This window comes from Rissa tridactyla, chromosome 3 (genome assembly GCF_028500815.1).
Source record: "Rissa tridactyla isolate bRisTri1 chromosome 3, bRisTri1.patW.cur.20221130, whole genome shotgun sequence".
Lineage (NCBI taxonomy): Eukaryota > Metazoa > Chordata > Aves > Charadriiformes > Laridae > Rissa > Rissa tridactyla.
Window position 1 is genome coordinate 63,579,237 of NC_071468.1, and position 17,672 is coordinate 63,596,908.

The following is a 17,672-nucleotide window of genomic DNA, read 5'->3' on the forward strand; positions in this document are numbered from 1 at the left end:
GGTCTTGGATCTTGTTTACACTAGTTTGAGTGACTAAATGCAGCCTGGGGCATCTGTCATATGCTGTTTGTCACTCATCAAAAACTGCATTTATATTTGCAATTAATAAAGTTGGCAAAATCTTGGGTGTTAAAATTATAATTATGGTTAAACCTAGAGGCCAGTGATGTATAGCTGTAAAAAAAATATAATGAAGAGAGGGTCGTTCTTTCAACAAATTCACAGCTAACTGCTTGTTACAACTTTTTGTCATTAAAAAAATCAGAGACGGAACAGGGCGATACTGAATCGTGATTATATATAAACCATCTGGTGCTAAAGATGTTAATTTTACAGCACTTGAGAAACAAGTGAAGAAGGTAAGAGTACTTCTCATAACAAATGGGGTGTTATTTTGGTTTTAAAACTAATCCTTTGAATTATTATCTCCTAAATGCAGGAGCTCCTAAATGTCTGATCTCTCACGTCGAAGAGTTAGCAGAGTAAAAGATATGTTTTCACTTTATAAAAACATGGGCAATTTGTGTTTGTTATTCCAATTTCAACAGCATTTTGATTATTTTTTTTGCCGGTTTAGGGCCCAACCTCACTCCCAGCCAAATCAATAGAAAAACTAACTTGAACGTGGAATAGACATGGTGCTAATAACAAAGCAAGGCTCACAAGTCAGTCACGCCAAGTGGAATCGCGTGCTGCTTCCGTCCCCTTCCAGCCTGAGACTTCCTTCTGCGCTTGACAAACACGGGCTGTTCTTCAGCACAACAGAGACATATTGTTCTTGCTTCCTGCAAGGTGATGTAACTGCAGAGCTGAATGGATTAACACTGATTCTGCATTTTGTAGAAAACGACGTTATTTAGAAAAAACACAGATTGCTATTCAGACTGGAGCAAGAAACAATAACCTACTGTATCTGTCAGATTAGCAAATATTAACTTTTCTCTGTAAATTAGTCTTTAGTTTGCTCGTCATCTTCCCACCCCATTTACCCATTCCTTATCAGCAGAAGCAAATGCCAGGCATATCTCGTCGAAAGACGGGGACTGCTCAACGCAAAAACAAACACAGCTACTGAAGGTGCTGCAGTGACTAATTTTTCTAATTATTCCCAAATTGATCCTCTGTCTACAGAAGTCATGGAAAACAATGAGATACGGGAGCAGGCTTTGTGCCAACAAGTTGATTAGCCTTAATGAGATCAATTTTAACAGGATGGACATGTTGATATCATACATAAACGTAACTATAAATATGTACTGTTTTCGCTCCTTTTTTCCTTTACCTATTTCATAGAAACCCCTCATAAAACTACAAAACATTGAAAAATCATCCAGTTTCATAGGACTTCTGTTCAAAAGCAGACTGCAGAAGTCTCAATGCCCTTTTCCTTTCCAAATCCATTTCGAGTTTCCTTAGAGCTTTGCTCTTGGCCTGCAAACGATCTGAGAGTTTGGGATGTTCACCCTTCACGTTATGCATTATTTCAAATGTCAAAGGGTCTCGTCCTCGCGTGGGTGGCCGCCACACCACCGTCTCAGCGCCGCTCCTGGCTGCACGCTCCTCGCTCCGACTCATCTCCTATCTCCTTTCCCGCGAAGAAACATTTTGCTTAATTACCAAGCACTCAAGGGGTCCGGACGGGCAAATTCCAGGCGAATGAAAGAAGCCGATGTAATTTAATCAACACACAGGGGCAGTTTTCCCGGCGGGAAACTCCCACGCGGGACCCCCCACTCCCACGCCCTGGGCGGGGGGAAGAGGGCGGTGGGAGCGCCGAGGGGGCGTGGCCACTCCCGCCCGGGGGGCGTGCCGGGGGGCGTGTCCCAGCGCTGGCTCCGCCCCGCCGGCCGCCGCTGGGCCGAGGCGGGGGCGCCGGAGAGCGATCGGTCCCACAAGTGGATCCTCCCCGCGGCCCAGTAATTTCGCCCGGGGGGCGTAAGCGGCCGGAGGTTCCCCTGGGGCGGCGGCGGCGGGAAGAAGGAGGGGCCGGGCTGCCGGGGGTCGGCTCGCCTCGCCGGGTAGTCCCTGCAGGTGCGGGGGAGAAGGGAGCGGCGCGCCATGGTGCCGGCGGCAGACACCGAAGGAGGCTGTGCTTGTCTGCCCGCCTCCGGCAGCCTCCGCTAGCGCCCGAGGGGGAACTCCTCGCTTCACCCCGGCCGCCTCACCCCTCCAGCAGCTCGGCGGGACGGTTCCGGGGCGGGCGGCGCAGCATGGCATCCGCCTAACCCCAGCCGGTACACCAGAGCCCGGGACGCGCCACGGCGGCGGCGGCTGCCCCCACGCCGGGATGAGTGACAGCGGCGAGGGGATCATCAGCTTGCCGGTGCCCAGCCCTCCCGACGCCGGCCCCCCCGGCGAGGAGGCGCTGGGCAGGCGGGCGCAGGGGGCCGAGGCCGGCGCCCGCAGCCTCCTGCCCGACTTGGCCGCGCCGCCGCCCGGCACCCTCTGGGCTGAGGACGGGACCGCCGCCGGTGCCTGCCCGGGCGTCGCGTCGCGGGCTAAGGGTGGCGGCCGGCGGACGGCCGTCACCTACGTGATCAACGAGGCGAGCCAGGGGCCGCTGCTGGCGGCGGAGAGCGGCGCCCTGCAGAGCCTGCGGGAGGCGTGCGAGGTGGTGGGGGCCGCCCTGGAGACCCTCCACTTCGGCAAGCTGGACTTCGGCGAGACGGCGGTGCTGGACCGCTTCTACAACGCAGGTGAGAGCGACCGGCGGCGGGAACGGCTCGGCCCGGGCTCGCCCTCGCCTCCCTTGGCCCGGGTCGCCCCGGCAGCAGGCACGGCCCTTCCCCGCCTCCGCGGGGTCGGCTCCGGCCACGGAACCCTCCGGGCGCTGCGCCCCGGGGCGGCCCCGCTCCCCCGGGCTTCGGTGACAGCCTTCGGGCGGGTACGTGGGGTGGCAAAAGTGCGTCAGAGCCTGTTTTTGTCTGGGTCCCGTCCGTCCCCGTCCCTCCCCGCACCGCCGCTAGTGTGTTTTGGAGAAGAAACTCCCTGTCAGCAAGCGTGCTGTGAATCAGCAACTTGTGGCTTTTTACCTGTGGATTAAACATGACCTGGCTGTTTTTCTCTCCCAGTCCCACAGCAAAGTGCAGGGATGCGAGTTTCTTACTGACACGCTGAGCTGTGGCTGGAACAGGCAGGAACTGAGGGGCCCCGGGAGTTTTGGAAAGCAGATTTGGCACCAGCCAAACAATTTCTTTGGGCTGACCCAGTATCTGGGACGCTCTGTGTGTTTGCGCTGGGCAGTTTGTGCTTCTGGATACTGGTCGCATAAAACATTTATGAGGGATGGGCTTGAACAAAGAGCTGCGCGCACCCATCCGGTTAGTTGGCATGAATGCCCTCGCTGCATCCTCTCACCCCCCACCTGCCAGCTTTCCCGGCAATAAAATTGTCATACCTTCACTGGGAGAGGTGTGGTGAGCCGAGGTTGTGTGTTATGATTTACCTGGCCCCATTTTTAAAAATAATAACAGAAAACTTCCCCCCATCTTTTTTTATTGGCAGATACATGGCGTGAATGTAGGATAAAAAAAGACTACTTTCTAGACTTGTAAAGACTTCATAAAACTAAAATTACCGTACTGAATTAATGTCTTTTTGCCTTAAAAAGAATCAGAAGCAGGAAATTCACCTTACCTATAATTTTAAGCTTATTGTGCGGTATGATTTTTGTGTATGTGAAATATGTGCAAGAAATAAGCATTTAAAAAGTTTTGACTGTTATTATAGTTTCCTCCTCTCCTGAGGAGGGGGGAAGAGGAAGAAATAAACCAAAACCAAACAAACGAAAAAAGCCCTCCTGGCTGCATTGTAGCCAGTTTCCACAAAAGACTCTTCAGCACAGACATGCAGATGCGTGTCATCTCTTGGAAACTCAGCAAGCTGTGCCGCTGCTTTCAGTTCAGCGAGGTGGGTGATTTCTGAAGCATGCAGTCGCGGCTTATTCCTTGTGCCTCTTGCAGAGCTGTGTGATTAGAGGTGATGTTCTCAGAAGTCAGAGGAGCTGCCCTCACAGGTGGGAATAGGAAGGCCATAGAGCTGTAGATCCTATACTCGCCACATATGGATAAGAGGAACTTCAGATTTCAAGCACCCTCACATCTCTTCTTTCCAGGACAGGTGAAACCTGAGAGTCTCTTTTGGTTCTGCTGTGGAAGCTGTCACATAGCGAGGCTCCCGGAGTTGAATTATCTGTCGTGGTTTTGTGCCTCTTGCGTTGGTTAATTTTTAGACTTTGAGCCGCACAATAGGCGGGCTCTCGGTGGTTCACGGAGGCCGTTCTTGTAACGGGAGACTTGACTTGAAGTGGGCCCCTTTTAATTCTGGCAGTAGGCGTCTGGCATATAGTGCTACATAACTGCACACTTATGTAATATAATTTGCTTATTTCAATGGCTTTTGAGCAAACTGCGTAAATGCAAAAACATTACTTTTTCTTTCAGTACTGTTTGGCTGTGGGAATTTAATCAAAGTATTGCAAAACAGGAAAAACGCTTTGCCATTCTGCTTTAGTAGCAAAGCCTGTAAACATGTAAAGAACAGAACTAGGAGAGAAACATCCAGTTCCGGGACCGAAGAGAGCAGGACGTAGAAGTTTGTGTCTGCTCCACATATGCTCTGTACTGACCTGTACTCTGAGCTGACCAGTCATAAACCAGCTGCGGTCACAAAACTACACTGTGCTGCTGGCTCTAAGGCTGAACTTAGGTCTAGAAGGATCTGTGAGTTTTCATACATGTTTCTTCATTCCTGCTGCATTTTATGTACTCTCTCTCCAAATGTTTTTAAGAATTAGTTTTTCTCCAGAAACTTCAAGCTAGTGAAAAAACGAGTCTCAGGTAAGGAACAGAACAGCATTAAAGAGTAGAAGCTGTGTAAGCTGAAGAATGAAAATGGGGAGCAGTGTAAGGAACAAAACCAATACGGTCATGGAGGGTGTAACTATTGCATGGATTTTTAAAATTTGTTTTAATTGCTTTAACAGGGTGGTGGTGCGGAGCATTTGTAGGTGACCTAAACTCCTTCCCTATTCCCCTTCTTGTTCTCCCTCTTGCTGTGTGCTTTCAGTGATCAAAGATGGTATTAATAATATTGATAAAGAATGTCTGCACACTACGTTATTTAAAAAATGCAGTGTATGAAAAAATAGTACATCATGACTGAATGTCAAAGAAGAAATTAGCGGTAACAGTACTTTCAAATTAAGTGATGGTTAATTGGCCTTATTCAAGGTATCAAGCTTAACTGGACCCAGTGTAAAGGGCAGCTAAGTTAGAGTAAGGAGTGATGTGATTTCATAAAAGCTTGGAAAATCGAGTTTATAACCGTATTTGAATGAAATAAAACAATAAATGTCTCAATTCTTGTAATGCGTATAAATCAACTGTGATTGGGGGGGCAGAGGTGAGCGCTACAGTATAACGTATCTATCCATCATCAAGACTTCCCTTTTTAATATCTTGTTTCTGCTTTGTATGACATAGTCTGAACTCTTGGTGATCTCTCATGTAGGTTCACTTCATGCCTTTCCCTGCTTCAAAGAGAACTTCAAGGAGTATTAAATAAAATCTAATCTCAGATGTAAATACTCATCATCCGCTCTAAATGTAGATTAGCCTGCTAATAATCTTCTTCTGCCAGCTTCAGTCAATTGATGGTCCTTAAATGCTGAGACATAATTAGCAATGCATATGATTAGTGAGTAGGTCTCAGCTATGTATAACTGAACAATTCAAGCACCAAACATGAAGAATGAGCCTATTGTAGCGTTTCTGTTTGGATGGTTTAAACTCTGCTTGATTTCAGCAAAAAAAAATAAATTGCTTCTTGAGAAGTGAGTGTCAAATCAGCCCTGGAAACTGTTGGAAAAGCGTCTGACAAAAATAGAGATTTCGACATTCATCACATTTTACTCCACTTAAATAGACAGTAAGGTGAGGAGAGAAAACTCTAATTTCTTGCAAAACTTGATATATCTGGGTTTGATCAGCTGTCTCAATGACTTTTTTCCTTCATGAAGAGGATACTTAAGAGTTTTTCTTCCTTTTTATTTTTCTCGAGTTGTATTGAGCTGCTCAGGTGACTTGCAGGTCTCTTAAATACAGCTTAATTTCTAAACAGTTCAGGAGTGTTTAAAGAGTCAGGCAAATAGAGACATGCCAAAATACAGCAGGGGAACCTTTCTACAGTGCAGTAGATAGCCGTGGTATTATAAAAGTTACTATAAGCATTGATATTTGTAATTAAATGGTATTTTCACCACATTATAATGACCAGATCTGCGTATTATGTTGATTGGGTTTTTTTCTTTAGTTGCTCAGTTCCTTTTGAAAACTGACTCATAAATGAATATAGAGTACTTAGAGTTTTTTTGGCTTAGGTAAGCATTCTTTTTTTTTTTTTTTTTCTTTCCCATCTTTTTTTAGGCAATTGAAAATAGGATGATTTGCTTTCTGTGCAGATCTTTACACAGTCATTTTGTGTTTCACAAGTGCATCAAGGACTAGCTGAGCAGGGTGTTTTAGAAAAAGAAAAAAGCTAAAAGTACTGTAGAAGGAAAAAAACCCCCATGAATCGGTAATCTTGGTCAGTTCTTCATGAGAAGGAGGTGCTCTGAGTCAAGGTAATTTCTTTACACGGGCTTTTAGGATTAGGCAGGTTTTTGTCAATTAAAGAAATGTCTCATTTGACTTGTAATTTGGAATTTACTTTTAAATTGTATTGATTTTAAAGGGCAGAGTAAGTTAGGGGTGGGCACTCAGTTGACTAGCGAGACAAGTGGTGTACAAGTGTCAAAACTGGGATAACTAATAAAGAGAGGTTTTTGGAATGACTTGTAGAGTACAGTACTCTAAGGTGGAAGTTGTGCTCTTTCTTCTTGAAGAGGTTAGTAATCTCATATTTTGACACACCTTAAGGAGTTAGAGAGAAACTTTATCAGAAATTTGTCTTGTTCTGGAGTACCTTGCACCATCTTTTTGAGAAACGTGTGTTGACTTTCAGTGCATGGATAGAGGGATCATTCGTTTAGTGTTTTCAGGTGTGTGTTCCTCCTGCTTTTCTGCCTTACAAGATTAAGGTACAGAATTAAAGTTATTTTTTTGGAAGAATGGTAATTTGTCAGAAGCACAGCATCAATCATTCTGACTTTTTGTGTACAATCTCAGAGGGACTGATGGAAGATCAGAAAGATCACACAGTGACTGAGGAGGATCTGGGTTTTCTAATCTGTCTAATCTGTACAGTCACTTGTTTTAGGATGGTTCTCAAGTTTAACAGCTTGACTGATGTGCTTGTCATACAAATCTCTCCTTGTAACTTTAATGTTGTCTTATATTGGAGAATTTTCTTTTCTTCAGCTTCTTGTGCTCAAGTTCCATAAATCAATGGCACTTAGGATAATATTCTGTACTAACACTGTTGTGTGGGGCTATTCACGTAATTCCCCAAACAGGAATGATTGATTAAAATAGAGTTAATGGAATAACGGATAATAAAATACGTCTAGTCTCTTAGCTTTGTTTCTGGAATTGAGCATCATTGCTCTTAGAATTCATGCAGGCTTGAGCTAGAACTTGTCAGCATCAGCTTACAGGGCTTAGAAACATATTGTGCGATGTGTTCGGGGAGAGTCTTGGCATACAGTGACAAAATCTTCAGAAAGCCGGTGCAGTCACTTATGTGAAGGTGAACTTTGCTTGGAAGATGTTCTGGGCCTAAATTGTTTCTGCAGACTTTACAGAACATTTGTGGATTTTGCCTTTATAAACATTTACAGGCACAGAGAAACGCAGTAAAGCGGTACCAGGGCTCAACTGCATCCTTGCTGTTTCTTCCTGTTTTTCTCTAAACATGCCAAATTCTGTGATGCTGAATTGCTTTTTGAAGTCATTTATGCCTTTATATAAGTTTCCTGGAAGTTCTGTGATTGTGACACACAAATGCAGATTCTCCTGTTAAACCTGAAAGAGGTGGTATTCTTGATTCTAGGAGTTGATGTAAATGTTTTCTGTGTTAAGAAGTGGTGTGCTTCCTACTGTATTAGTTGTGTTTGTAGGAGCAAAAAAACCTAACGCTGCCAGAAAGAGAGTAACTGCAAGCTTTATTCTACTCCACATCGTCTCTCAGAACGATTAGGTGCTTTTACCACCTTTTTCTCTGTATTTCCTGATTATTATTTTTTCCCTGTCACTATCAGAGTTTTGTCAGACACTTGAAATACTGCACATGCTTTCTGTGATTATGCATCATTCGCATCCATCACTTATTTTACTATTTTGACACCACCCTCCCCCCCATTCCACCAGGTGCTGCTGAATCACTGCTACTGTTTCTATAGTGTCATGACTGGAGAATCCCTGTTCCAAATGGTAGTTCTTGTTAATGTAGCAGAAGAAATTATCCCGATCTTCTCCAATTTCAGAGTCAAGAGCAACTACTAAAAAAAAAAAAAGTCTAGTCCCACTGTCAGTGGAACTCATGTTGAAAGAGCTTTGCATTTCAGCAGCTCTATGTTGCAAGCGGTGAGTTGGAGGAAGAAATGCTGAGTAATTTAATAATGCAGATGCTGTGCAGAATGGAGTTGATGATTGTAGCCATACTTTCAAGATAGACATGTCAGGATGTGAGGTATTATGAGTATAGAGTCTTTGTATCTGATGCTTATGTTGTTACATTTAGGTGGGGTGGGTTATAAAGCTCGTTTTGACTAGATATTGATTCCAGACTCTATTAGAAGGCAGCATTAGAAGCCTAAAACAAATGCATGGCACATCTTCAATGTAAAACAATATTTCATTCTGAAGCACCTGAATGTGATTTATATCTACAAGAAAAATTATGATGAGGAGGAATCTGGAAAAAAAATACGATCCTGGTATAAAGTTTCTTTTGTTTATTCATAGTTAGTGCTAGTGGAGAACTTCTGAATTTATAAGGAAACTTTGGAATTTGAAACAACGTATTTGCAAATACTTCCATGGCTGGACCAGATATAAATTTTATAACCAAATTCCAATATTGGTACTGTATGCATAACTTCCATCAGTCAACAGGTGACTGGAAGACTGCTCTCCCATCAGTTTCTGTATGAAGTAGGAGGAGCACAGCAGATGCATGGAGGGTGTGTATGGAGTGGATGTATGTGGGCTGTGAGACCTAGGCCAGTGACTAAGTTTGAAAGAGAGCCCGTCATAGCAATTTGTAGCTCTGCTGTGCAGCAAGAGCTTCCTTGGGCTTCACCCCCCGCCGATACACTTGTAGAGCATCTTGCATAGGTGCCCTGGGCACAGAAACCCTGATGCCAGTGTGAATTTCCAGCCATTTCTATAATGTAAATAACATTAAGGGTATGCTTTTACAGTGCCTATTCACCAAATCTCCCAGTGATACCAGTGAGACACCTGGACAGATAGTCCACATCCAGGCTTTTGTTGGATTATTGGAAATTACAGGCTTTTGAAATGTTACCTTCTCTGTTAAGTGCATCAGGGTGTTGGAGCTAGTTTTCAAATACTGTGTGCTGCATAGTATTTGAAGTGGCAGGAGAAATGCAAGCTGTGAAATTATTAGGGTCTCTTAAAATACAGTAAAGATATAAAACTCATCGTGAGGCATCCGTATGAGCAGACATCACGGAAGTATATTCCCCAGTGGAGAGAAGGCTGAATGGAGCTAGATAAATGCTTTTTGAGAGTAATGCAGAAGAAAGCATATGACTGATTTTTCTGCAGTTTGCATTTCTGTAGCCCTGAACAGGATGTGTCATGCAGAAATGACTCTTGAACTTACCCCAGTCATTATAACAATTTGACTTCTCTTTTCAGTTGCTTCCTAAAGTAAAGAAGCACCATACAAACAACTGTATATGTAGCAAGTGACAACGGAATGAAACAAATTGTGTTAAAGCCTAAAGGATCAAGTGAAGAATAGAAAAGGCCTTAATACATAATTTAGCACCATTATTCTCAGTAAATTTTCCCATCTGTTACGGTCTTAAATAAAATTGTTAAGCAAGTGAAAGTTTCAGTTTCTTTTGTCTCTCAGTAGAGACGAGCTGAGTTTTAAGCGCATTCTGTAGGGCTAGTCATTTAAAACTTGTTCCTGTTTTTTTCCCCGGCCCTTTGGAACAGTTGCTATTTAGCACTGCTCTATCTGCATGCATAGGTAACAAACTTACAAGTTGTATTTTTAAGTTATACCCAAAGAAACTGAAAAACTCAGTGGCTCAACAATGACAGAGGTTTTACAGGTTTGTGGTTAATAAAATGGAAGTTATTGCTGGGATTCTCATCTCTCATCACAGGCTCCCTGCTTTAGATCGTCCCTGAATGTCCACTGTAGTCTCCCACTGCTTGTTTTGTATGGCCTCTCTGAGGGTTTATACTCAGTGATACAGACACACTCAGAAGTGCAGCGTTTGTCAGAATGAGATAGACCTATGAAGCAGTCAGTGAAGTTGTTTTGTACAGCACAACGTGTATGTGACAGATGACAGCAGCATCTCTTTTGGCAATTGGGGAATTTTCTGGTAATTGGTGATGGGTAGATTTCTGTAAGTTGTTTGTAATTGTTTGTATTCCAAGAGAAAATGAACCTCAGGCTGAGTTTGACACGCAAACACAGGCTGCTTCTTTTTAGTGTATATTACGTTTTTCCTCTGAGACCAAATTTATTCCTTGACTGGAGCAGATATTGTACTTCTTTCAGTTATGAGGAGCTGCTCATCAACTACTAACAACGTAATGCCAGAGTTGAATTCACTTCTAAATTGTGTCCGCCTTTATTCATAACTTTTGGGATGCATTTAGATGCAGCACGGGGCTTAAAGATTTTCCACAGACTGAGTCATTTGAAGTCAGTGGGAATCATCACTCTTTCAAATCCCACGAGAAATGTGTCTTTTGATTTAGGAACTAGATACCCTTGTAAAAATCTGGCTTTGCGTTTCTCCCTTACTGTAATAAAGTAAATGAGTTGCTCTGGGACTTGCTTGCTGATGGCATCAGTGGATGTCTCTTGCAGAGAGTGTACTCTGGGTGAGTAAGCAGCTGGTGCTTTCAGTGGTGAAGACAGCTCTTCAGTGATGTCTCAACAGAAGAGTTATCCGCAGCTCTTGCAGAGAGTTTTATCTGATCTTCTTTACCTCCACACAGTACCTGTCTGGTACAGGTATAATGCTGCTTTCAGTATAATCTTTCTGGCTTACGAGGGACCATAGACTGAAACCTGCAGTCTGTGAAGTGTGAAGATAGATGCAGGTTAAATAATTGTTAAGAGTTGAAAGTCCTTCAGCACCTTCCCATGGACTTAAGGGCTTCCAACAGAAGTGTGTTCTGCAACGTGCAAGAGTGCCCGAATCAGTCTTCTGACTGTGGCACAGAAAGCCCTGGGTGTGAACAAGGAAGACTCAATGATGTACGGAGAGGAAAAGAACACTTGTACTGCTGTTGGAATTCATTTATGGTTCTGAAACAGGGCCCCTTGTTCTTGGGATAAATTTATCCAGTTATGTTGACACAGTAGCAAAGTGCTTCATTTAACTCCACTGTAGAGGCACACCCATAAGATTAAAAGCTCTTACTTCCACTGCTCCAATTTCAATATGATTTTTACAGCCACACACACTTTTAAAAGCATGACAATACTGTTTTTTCCATCTAGAAAAATGTATCTGAGGGGAAACATGCTAGATGTATGCCCTAATTTTGTGTTTTATTGGTTTATGACTGCCTTTCAATGCAGTATCTAAGATAAGGTTTCTTAGCCTTCCTCCAGGAACCTTATGGGTGATTCATATGAAAGTGGATTGACTTTAATCTGAATGTATATATGTTGACCACTAGTTCTGTTTCCACATGCTGGCAATAATGTGGCATGCTGGTGAAAGCCAGGTTTTTGTTTGCATGCTCCATCCTGTCTTCACTCGCTCTATGCAGCTTGTGCTATCAGTGGAAGCGACATGTGGCATCTGTGGAGAAGGGCAGAAGCTATTTGTCTTCTGCACGAACCTTGTCTTCCAGATCACAGTTGGAAATGAGAAGTTTTTGCCAGGCGGTTGGAGTGAAGAACTGGGAATGCTTCCAAGTCTCCTTAGGAGCGGAATTTGGTCAGTTCTGAACACCATCTCCATTCCTGGGTCAAGTGCAATTGCAAAATGCTTAGTGACACTGTCCCCATCACTTTCACTAGAAAAGAAGTGGTTGTTACCTGTGTAAATAAACTGAAGTCCTGTTTATTTATGTTCTCTGTTTCCTTGAGGTCAGTTTCAATTTTTGTTTTCTGCAGAGCTGAACTCTGATGGTACTTTATATAATAATAAATATACTTTGTATGATACTTGGAGTCTCTTAGCAAGTAGTCTCTCAACGAGGGTTTTCAGTGACCTTGCAAATCGGGGAAACTGCTGTGCAGAAGCTGTTTTGTTTGCTTATGATGATTAAACTCATTTAAGGGGGTAAACTTCCCTGATTAATTCACTCAATATTTGTATATTGTTTACATTTCAAGACTGTGAAGCCTGTGTGACTCTACCTTCTGCAACTGTAAACTTCCCTGATTAATTCACTCAATATTTGTGTATTATTTACATTTCAAGACTGTGAAGCCTGTGTGACTCTACCTTCTGCAACTCTTTTTTATGAGTGTATGCTAATTAAGAGAGGAGCAGGACTTCTTAAAGATTTGTTTATTTTTTTTATTTTGAGACTGTGTAACTCAAAACCTTGGTGCTTCTAGTTTCCTTTTATTTCTGTTGGAGTTTTTGTTCCTTTTATGTCTTTCAGGGTTGTTGTTGAATTTGGGAATTTTCCTGATTTATTAACCAGGAGTAACAACTCTGGGGATAGCAAGTGTTGCACAAATGAAGCGTAGGAGAGATCACAGGACAAACCAGAAAAAAGGGGCACTTCCAAAATATCCTGTATAGTTACAGCATTGCTGTACAAAGCAGGATTTTTATTTTTTTTTTAAAGGGTGCTGGTAAAGGGGAGAAGGAGCGTGTTCTCTAGTGTTGCAGCTCTAAGGGGAGGATGGGGAAAAAAGTCATTACCCTTGTCGTGAGAGCAGGCTGATGTGGCCAATGCTGTTATCTTTGAGGAAGTGCTGGGATCTTGCCGTGCTGCCCACTTCTGCACTGTTCTTGAGGGTTTATGTTCCCTCCTACCCCTAGATCAGAGTGAGCAGAGAACTGTTTTGGGGTTTTTTTGTTTGTTTTTTTTCCTCTTTTACTACTTCTCACAGTCCAAGGGCAGCACGTGGGTACCCTGAAGCAGCTGTAGAAGGCCATCTCCGGTGGTGAGGTCTGAACTTCACACAGCCTTGCTGAATCCATGGCTGTAGCTGAAGAGAGAAAGCATTTCCTGAACCTCTCTGCGTGAGGGTGGAAGCCCTCTGGCCTGGGTTCGAGCTGAGGACGGGTGGTGTATGCTGGGTTCTGGACAAGCCTTCTCCTAGGCTGGACCCTATGTGGGCAGCACTGGGCAGCGTGGAGACTACATGGTGCAGCCCAGCCCAGATGTGCTGGCAGCTTTGTGCTGGACCAGTCTTGGGGTATACGGCAAAACTCTCTGCAGATGAGTTATCGAGTGTCTCATGGGCTGGATTTAGCTGCCACTCAAAGAGCTCATATTGAAGCTTTACTCAGATGCATTTCTTTGAGGCTTAATAACAACAAAAGTTTGTGGAGGCCATTAAGCACGAAGTAGTTTTAACTTGGTTCAAATACCTCAGCGCACTTGGATGTATTTCACAATTTTGAGGAAAATGGAGAAAGTGTTAAAAGTGTGCATTCTGAAAGTGTTCTGCAAAAGAAGCAAGAAAATAAGGATTCTTGCCAGTAATTCTGTTACCAGAACCCATGATCTCCCTTTTCCAGCTGATGCAAGAAGGCCAAAATGCAATAAAAGTGCTAGGAAAATGGACTAATCTAAAGCAAGAGTTTCTGTAGCAAACCCTGCCAGATGGGTGTGTAACTGGAAAACATCCAGTCCCTTTTGTTGCTTAACTGCTTGCGTTTTGGTCTGTTTTCTGCGGTGTCCCAGAAGTGTCTCTGCTTTGAATGATCAGTGTGTTGACAACCTGATATTTTGTCTCTGTTTCTTCCCTGTTCAAGTACTTTAATAGTAGCTCCAGTGGAAAAACTTCCCAGTAGGCAGACTGCCCAAGCCTCAGTGGATTTCAGTTTTTGCTGTGGTTGGTTGCAAACTGGCAGGTGCCCGTCTTCAGGATTTAATTCAATTCATAAGAAATGACTTATTCCTTATCTGTTATGGATTGAAGCTATTGATTTAGAGCTACCGCTGTAGTAATTTCTAGCTGTACTTTTGTAGTAGAAGCTCAGGCTTCCAACACTAAAGGCCTAGCTGACACAGCGCGTTTTCAAATAATCTTTAGTGCTGATAAATAAATAAATACAAGTAAGGTTACAATCACTGCAATGTGCACATCAGTATCAGAAAAGAGAATTATCCTCTTGCTAAGAGTATACTGCTCCCTCTTTCCCCCTACCTGCAGTGCTAAGAAGGGGAAGAAGATAATAAAATCCATTTTTGTGTGCACTTCGTCTCAAATAAGTTGGCCTGCTGGAAGAGTTGAGTGTATTGTATGTATCTCTTTGAGGTGCAGTCCCATGGCAGCTGAAGCAGATGAAAAACTGGACTAACACGCTTCTCCCTGATGCTGCTTTCAGCGTTCAGATCCTTACGTGAGCCGACCTGATTGCTAACTCACCCTCTATGTATTTCTGGTTAGCTTTCTGTTGGGTAAGGTCTCAGAGCTGAGCCACACGGTCCAGAGGACGGACCAAAAGCAGGACTGCAGCAACCGGGGTTGAGATATGAAAAGGTGTGGTTTCATATTATTCTTGATCCTGTCTGGTTGTGGGTTGCCTCATATCCTTTCCTCTTCCGGCAAGGGTAGCAAAGGAGTCTATTTCATGTCGGCCGTGCCAGCTGTTTGTGCTCTCAGCCTGATGTTTTTCAGAAACTTTTAGTTCACGGGAAGGTTTGAAAACATTGTTTGGGTTTTGCTCTGGATTGGAAAAAAACTTCAGGACGTCTCATCAGCTGAAAGTTCAAAGATTCTGCCACTCAAATTGAAATTTGTGACTGCATCTCTGCAGCAAATGAGAACATTCGTGGATACCAGAGCTCAGTTGCCTGTGCTGTTAAGTTTTTACTGCTCCTGGCATGCTTTTGGCCTGGGCCAGCTAGTACGGTCTCAGTAGCGTGAACTTCGGTGAGCCTGAAGGGAGCAACCTGGGGCTAGGAGTCTTTCATATGAACGTAAGCCATTCCATGCCACTTGGTCCTGGATTTAACAGGCGGCCCAGGGAAGTGGTTGAATCATCATCCCTGGAGGTATTTAAAAGACAGGTAGACATAGTGCTGAGGAACATGGTTTAGTGGTGGTTTTGGCAGTGTTGGGCTGATGGTTGGGCTTAATGATCTTAAAGGTCCCTTCCAACCTAGGTGATTCCATGATTGGTCCTCATGCAGAAGTGGGGCCTGGGGCATGTTTAATCAATCATCATTGCTTTACTGTTTTTTTCCTAGTTTAGGTGTAACAAGTGTGCTCCTTTGAAGAGATTTGAAGCTTGCACTGACAGCTGGGGACGTGCAGCGTTGGCAGTGCCATATCCATTCAGGGAGGTGGGTTAAAGATATTGCATCTGTGAATGCAAAATTCCAGCAGCTATCTTAGTTTCCAAATTCACAGTCTTTCTTGGAGCCCTTAAACTGAATGAAGGCAGTGGGTAGCTATGGCAAGTCTTAGGCCTCAGGAGTCATCAAGCAAATAATATGTTTAATATGTGCTGTCTGTTGACAAGGAATCTTTCCAAAAAACACCTTCTAGAACTAGATTGCAAGTACAGCATTTGTGCATCTTTTCCAGCATGAATCATCATTTCCTTTGTATCTGCATGTAACATCCAAAAAGTCATAACTGAATATGATGTAAAAATTTTATTTTCTGCTTTAGTACCTTTGGACTTTGAGTCCAACTGTAAGGCATAACTGAGAGAGCACCTCTCAGCTCCTGCTTTGATAAAAGATATAATATGTTTCAGTGATGAATTTCAGCATAATATAACTGCTCTGCATTACTGCAATTATACTGAAAAGCTTTCAGTGTGGAAAATGAAGGTTGACACTGAAAGAAACAAATGAAGCTTCAGGAGCTTAATTTGGATTTATGCTATTTTAAGTAATTTGTTCAATGCTGGCAAAATTGGTTCCTAGGTTTCATGGTTTAATGTGCTGGCCTTTGTATCCAGGTATTTTTGGACAAATCTCAGTATTCCTTACAGTGAAAGAGGGGTTACCGTGCTCAAAACGAATGTGTGAATAGGTGGTGGCTGTTGTCACCTTTTTTTTCTTTTTTGTCAGTGTCTCTAGTGCTTCTTAATCCTAAATGATTCTCTTTCTCCTCTTTAGAAATTGAAGAAGGGGCTGAAGCCTGAGAATTCAAGTGTTAATACTGTACCAATGCAAACTGAGATGCATTTCTTACCAGCTGTGTTGGTTATTTAGTTTGTGTAAAGCTGAACATCTATTTTGCTGGCAATTATTCAAAGACTTGCATCTGTGTAGCTTTCCTATTCATATCAGTAATTGTTGTAGGAAAAAAAGAATTCTATATTTAGCAGAAATGACTTGTTATCCTACCAGTTCATCACTTCAGCTTGAATGGAGCTTGAAGCCTACATTGAATCTTGCAGTTAGATCTTGCATACTGAGTTATTTTAGTTAATTGGTACTGGGACACTTGGAATACTAATTGAATTCCAGAAGTTATTTGGAATGAAAACATTTTTACCAGTACATAGAATACAGCAGGACTAGAAAGATAAGATTGATAAAATCATCTCTTTAAATATGCAAATGGTCACTCCTACCATTTTGGCTCTACTAACCTAAGCCAGTCATCAAACTTCCTCTTGGACCACTGATTTAGCTAGTTGGAATTGACGAATTCATAAGCTTCTTCTAGGATAATTTCCTTGGTTCAGTTGTGGTCTACCTAGCATGGGTTTTCTCTGTCTGCTGTGGTTCAAGAAATCTAAGTGATAGATTGGTTTTTAGCCTGTTTTCTCAAATAAAATATTTGGCTGTGTTCCTCTTCTTTTTGTCCCTGTTCTTATGCAAAAATACAAAATGTATAGCCTCATTTGTAGCAATAGTGCTAGATCTGTTTCAAAAATCAGTACCAGAACAGTATTTTTTCTTTCTAAACATGGCATTCAGTATTGTACTAGGTTGGTGAATGTCCATGTATCGATACTTCAGAATCAAATTCAACACTTAACAGTCCTTCATGTGTTTTATCTCAAAGTTGCTTCTACCAGCTACGATGCTGATGGTTCCTGTATGTGGGTGATGCATCTGCTTGTGGACTTCAGCTATAGATCCTGAAGCACTTCATAGAGGGAACGAACAGCAAGCGTATCATTTTAAGGATAGTGAAACCAAAGGGACAGAGAGTAAAGTAACTTGCCTGAGGTTTGGCAGTGGACTGTAGCTGGAGCTGAGGAGACAATTCAGGTTTCCTCAGAGTTTGTGAGCTGCCGGCTAGATTAGACGTGCTGCTGCTGTGATCATTGTTGATTTAGATATGACTCATTTCTTTTAGGAAGTTGAGAACATCTATGATCCTTAACATCAAATCAGAAGAAA

The 17,672-nt window shown here is 43.0% G+C and overlaps 1 protein-coding gene across 1 annotated transcript in view; it reads left to right on the plus strand.

The window, feature by feature from the left end:
* Window positions 1–1,857: 1,857 nt before the first annotated feature.
* MAP3K5 (mitogen-activated protein kinase kinase kinase 5) overlaps window positions 1,858–17,672 on the plus strand; it is a 106,479-nt gene continuing 90,664 nt past the window's right edge. The window contains exon 1 of the mRNA XM_054195030.1: window positions 1,858–2,696. Within this exon, the coding sequence (XP_054051005.1) occupies window positions 2,288–2,696 (409 nt within the window). The 5' untranslated portion in view covers window positions 1,858–2,287. The remainder of the gene's footprint in view (window positions 2,697–17,672) is intronic.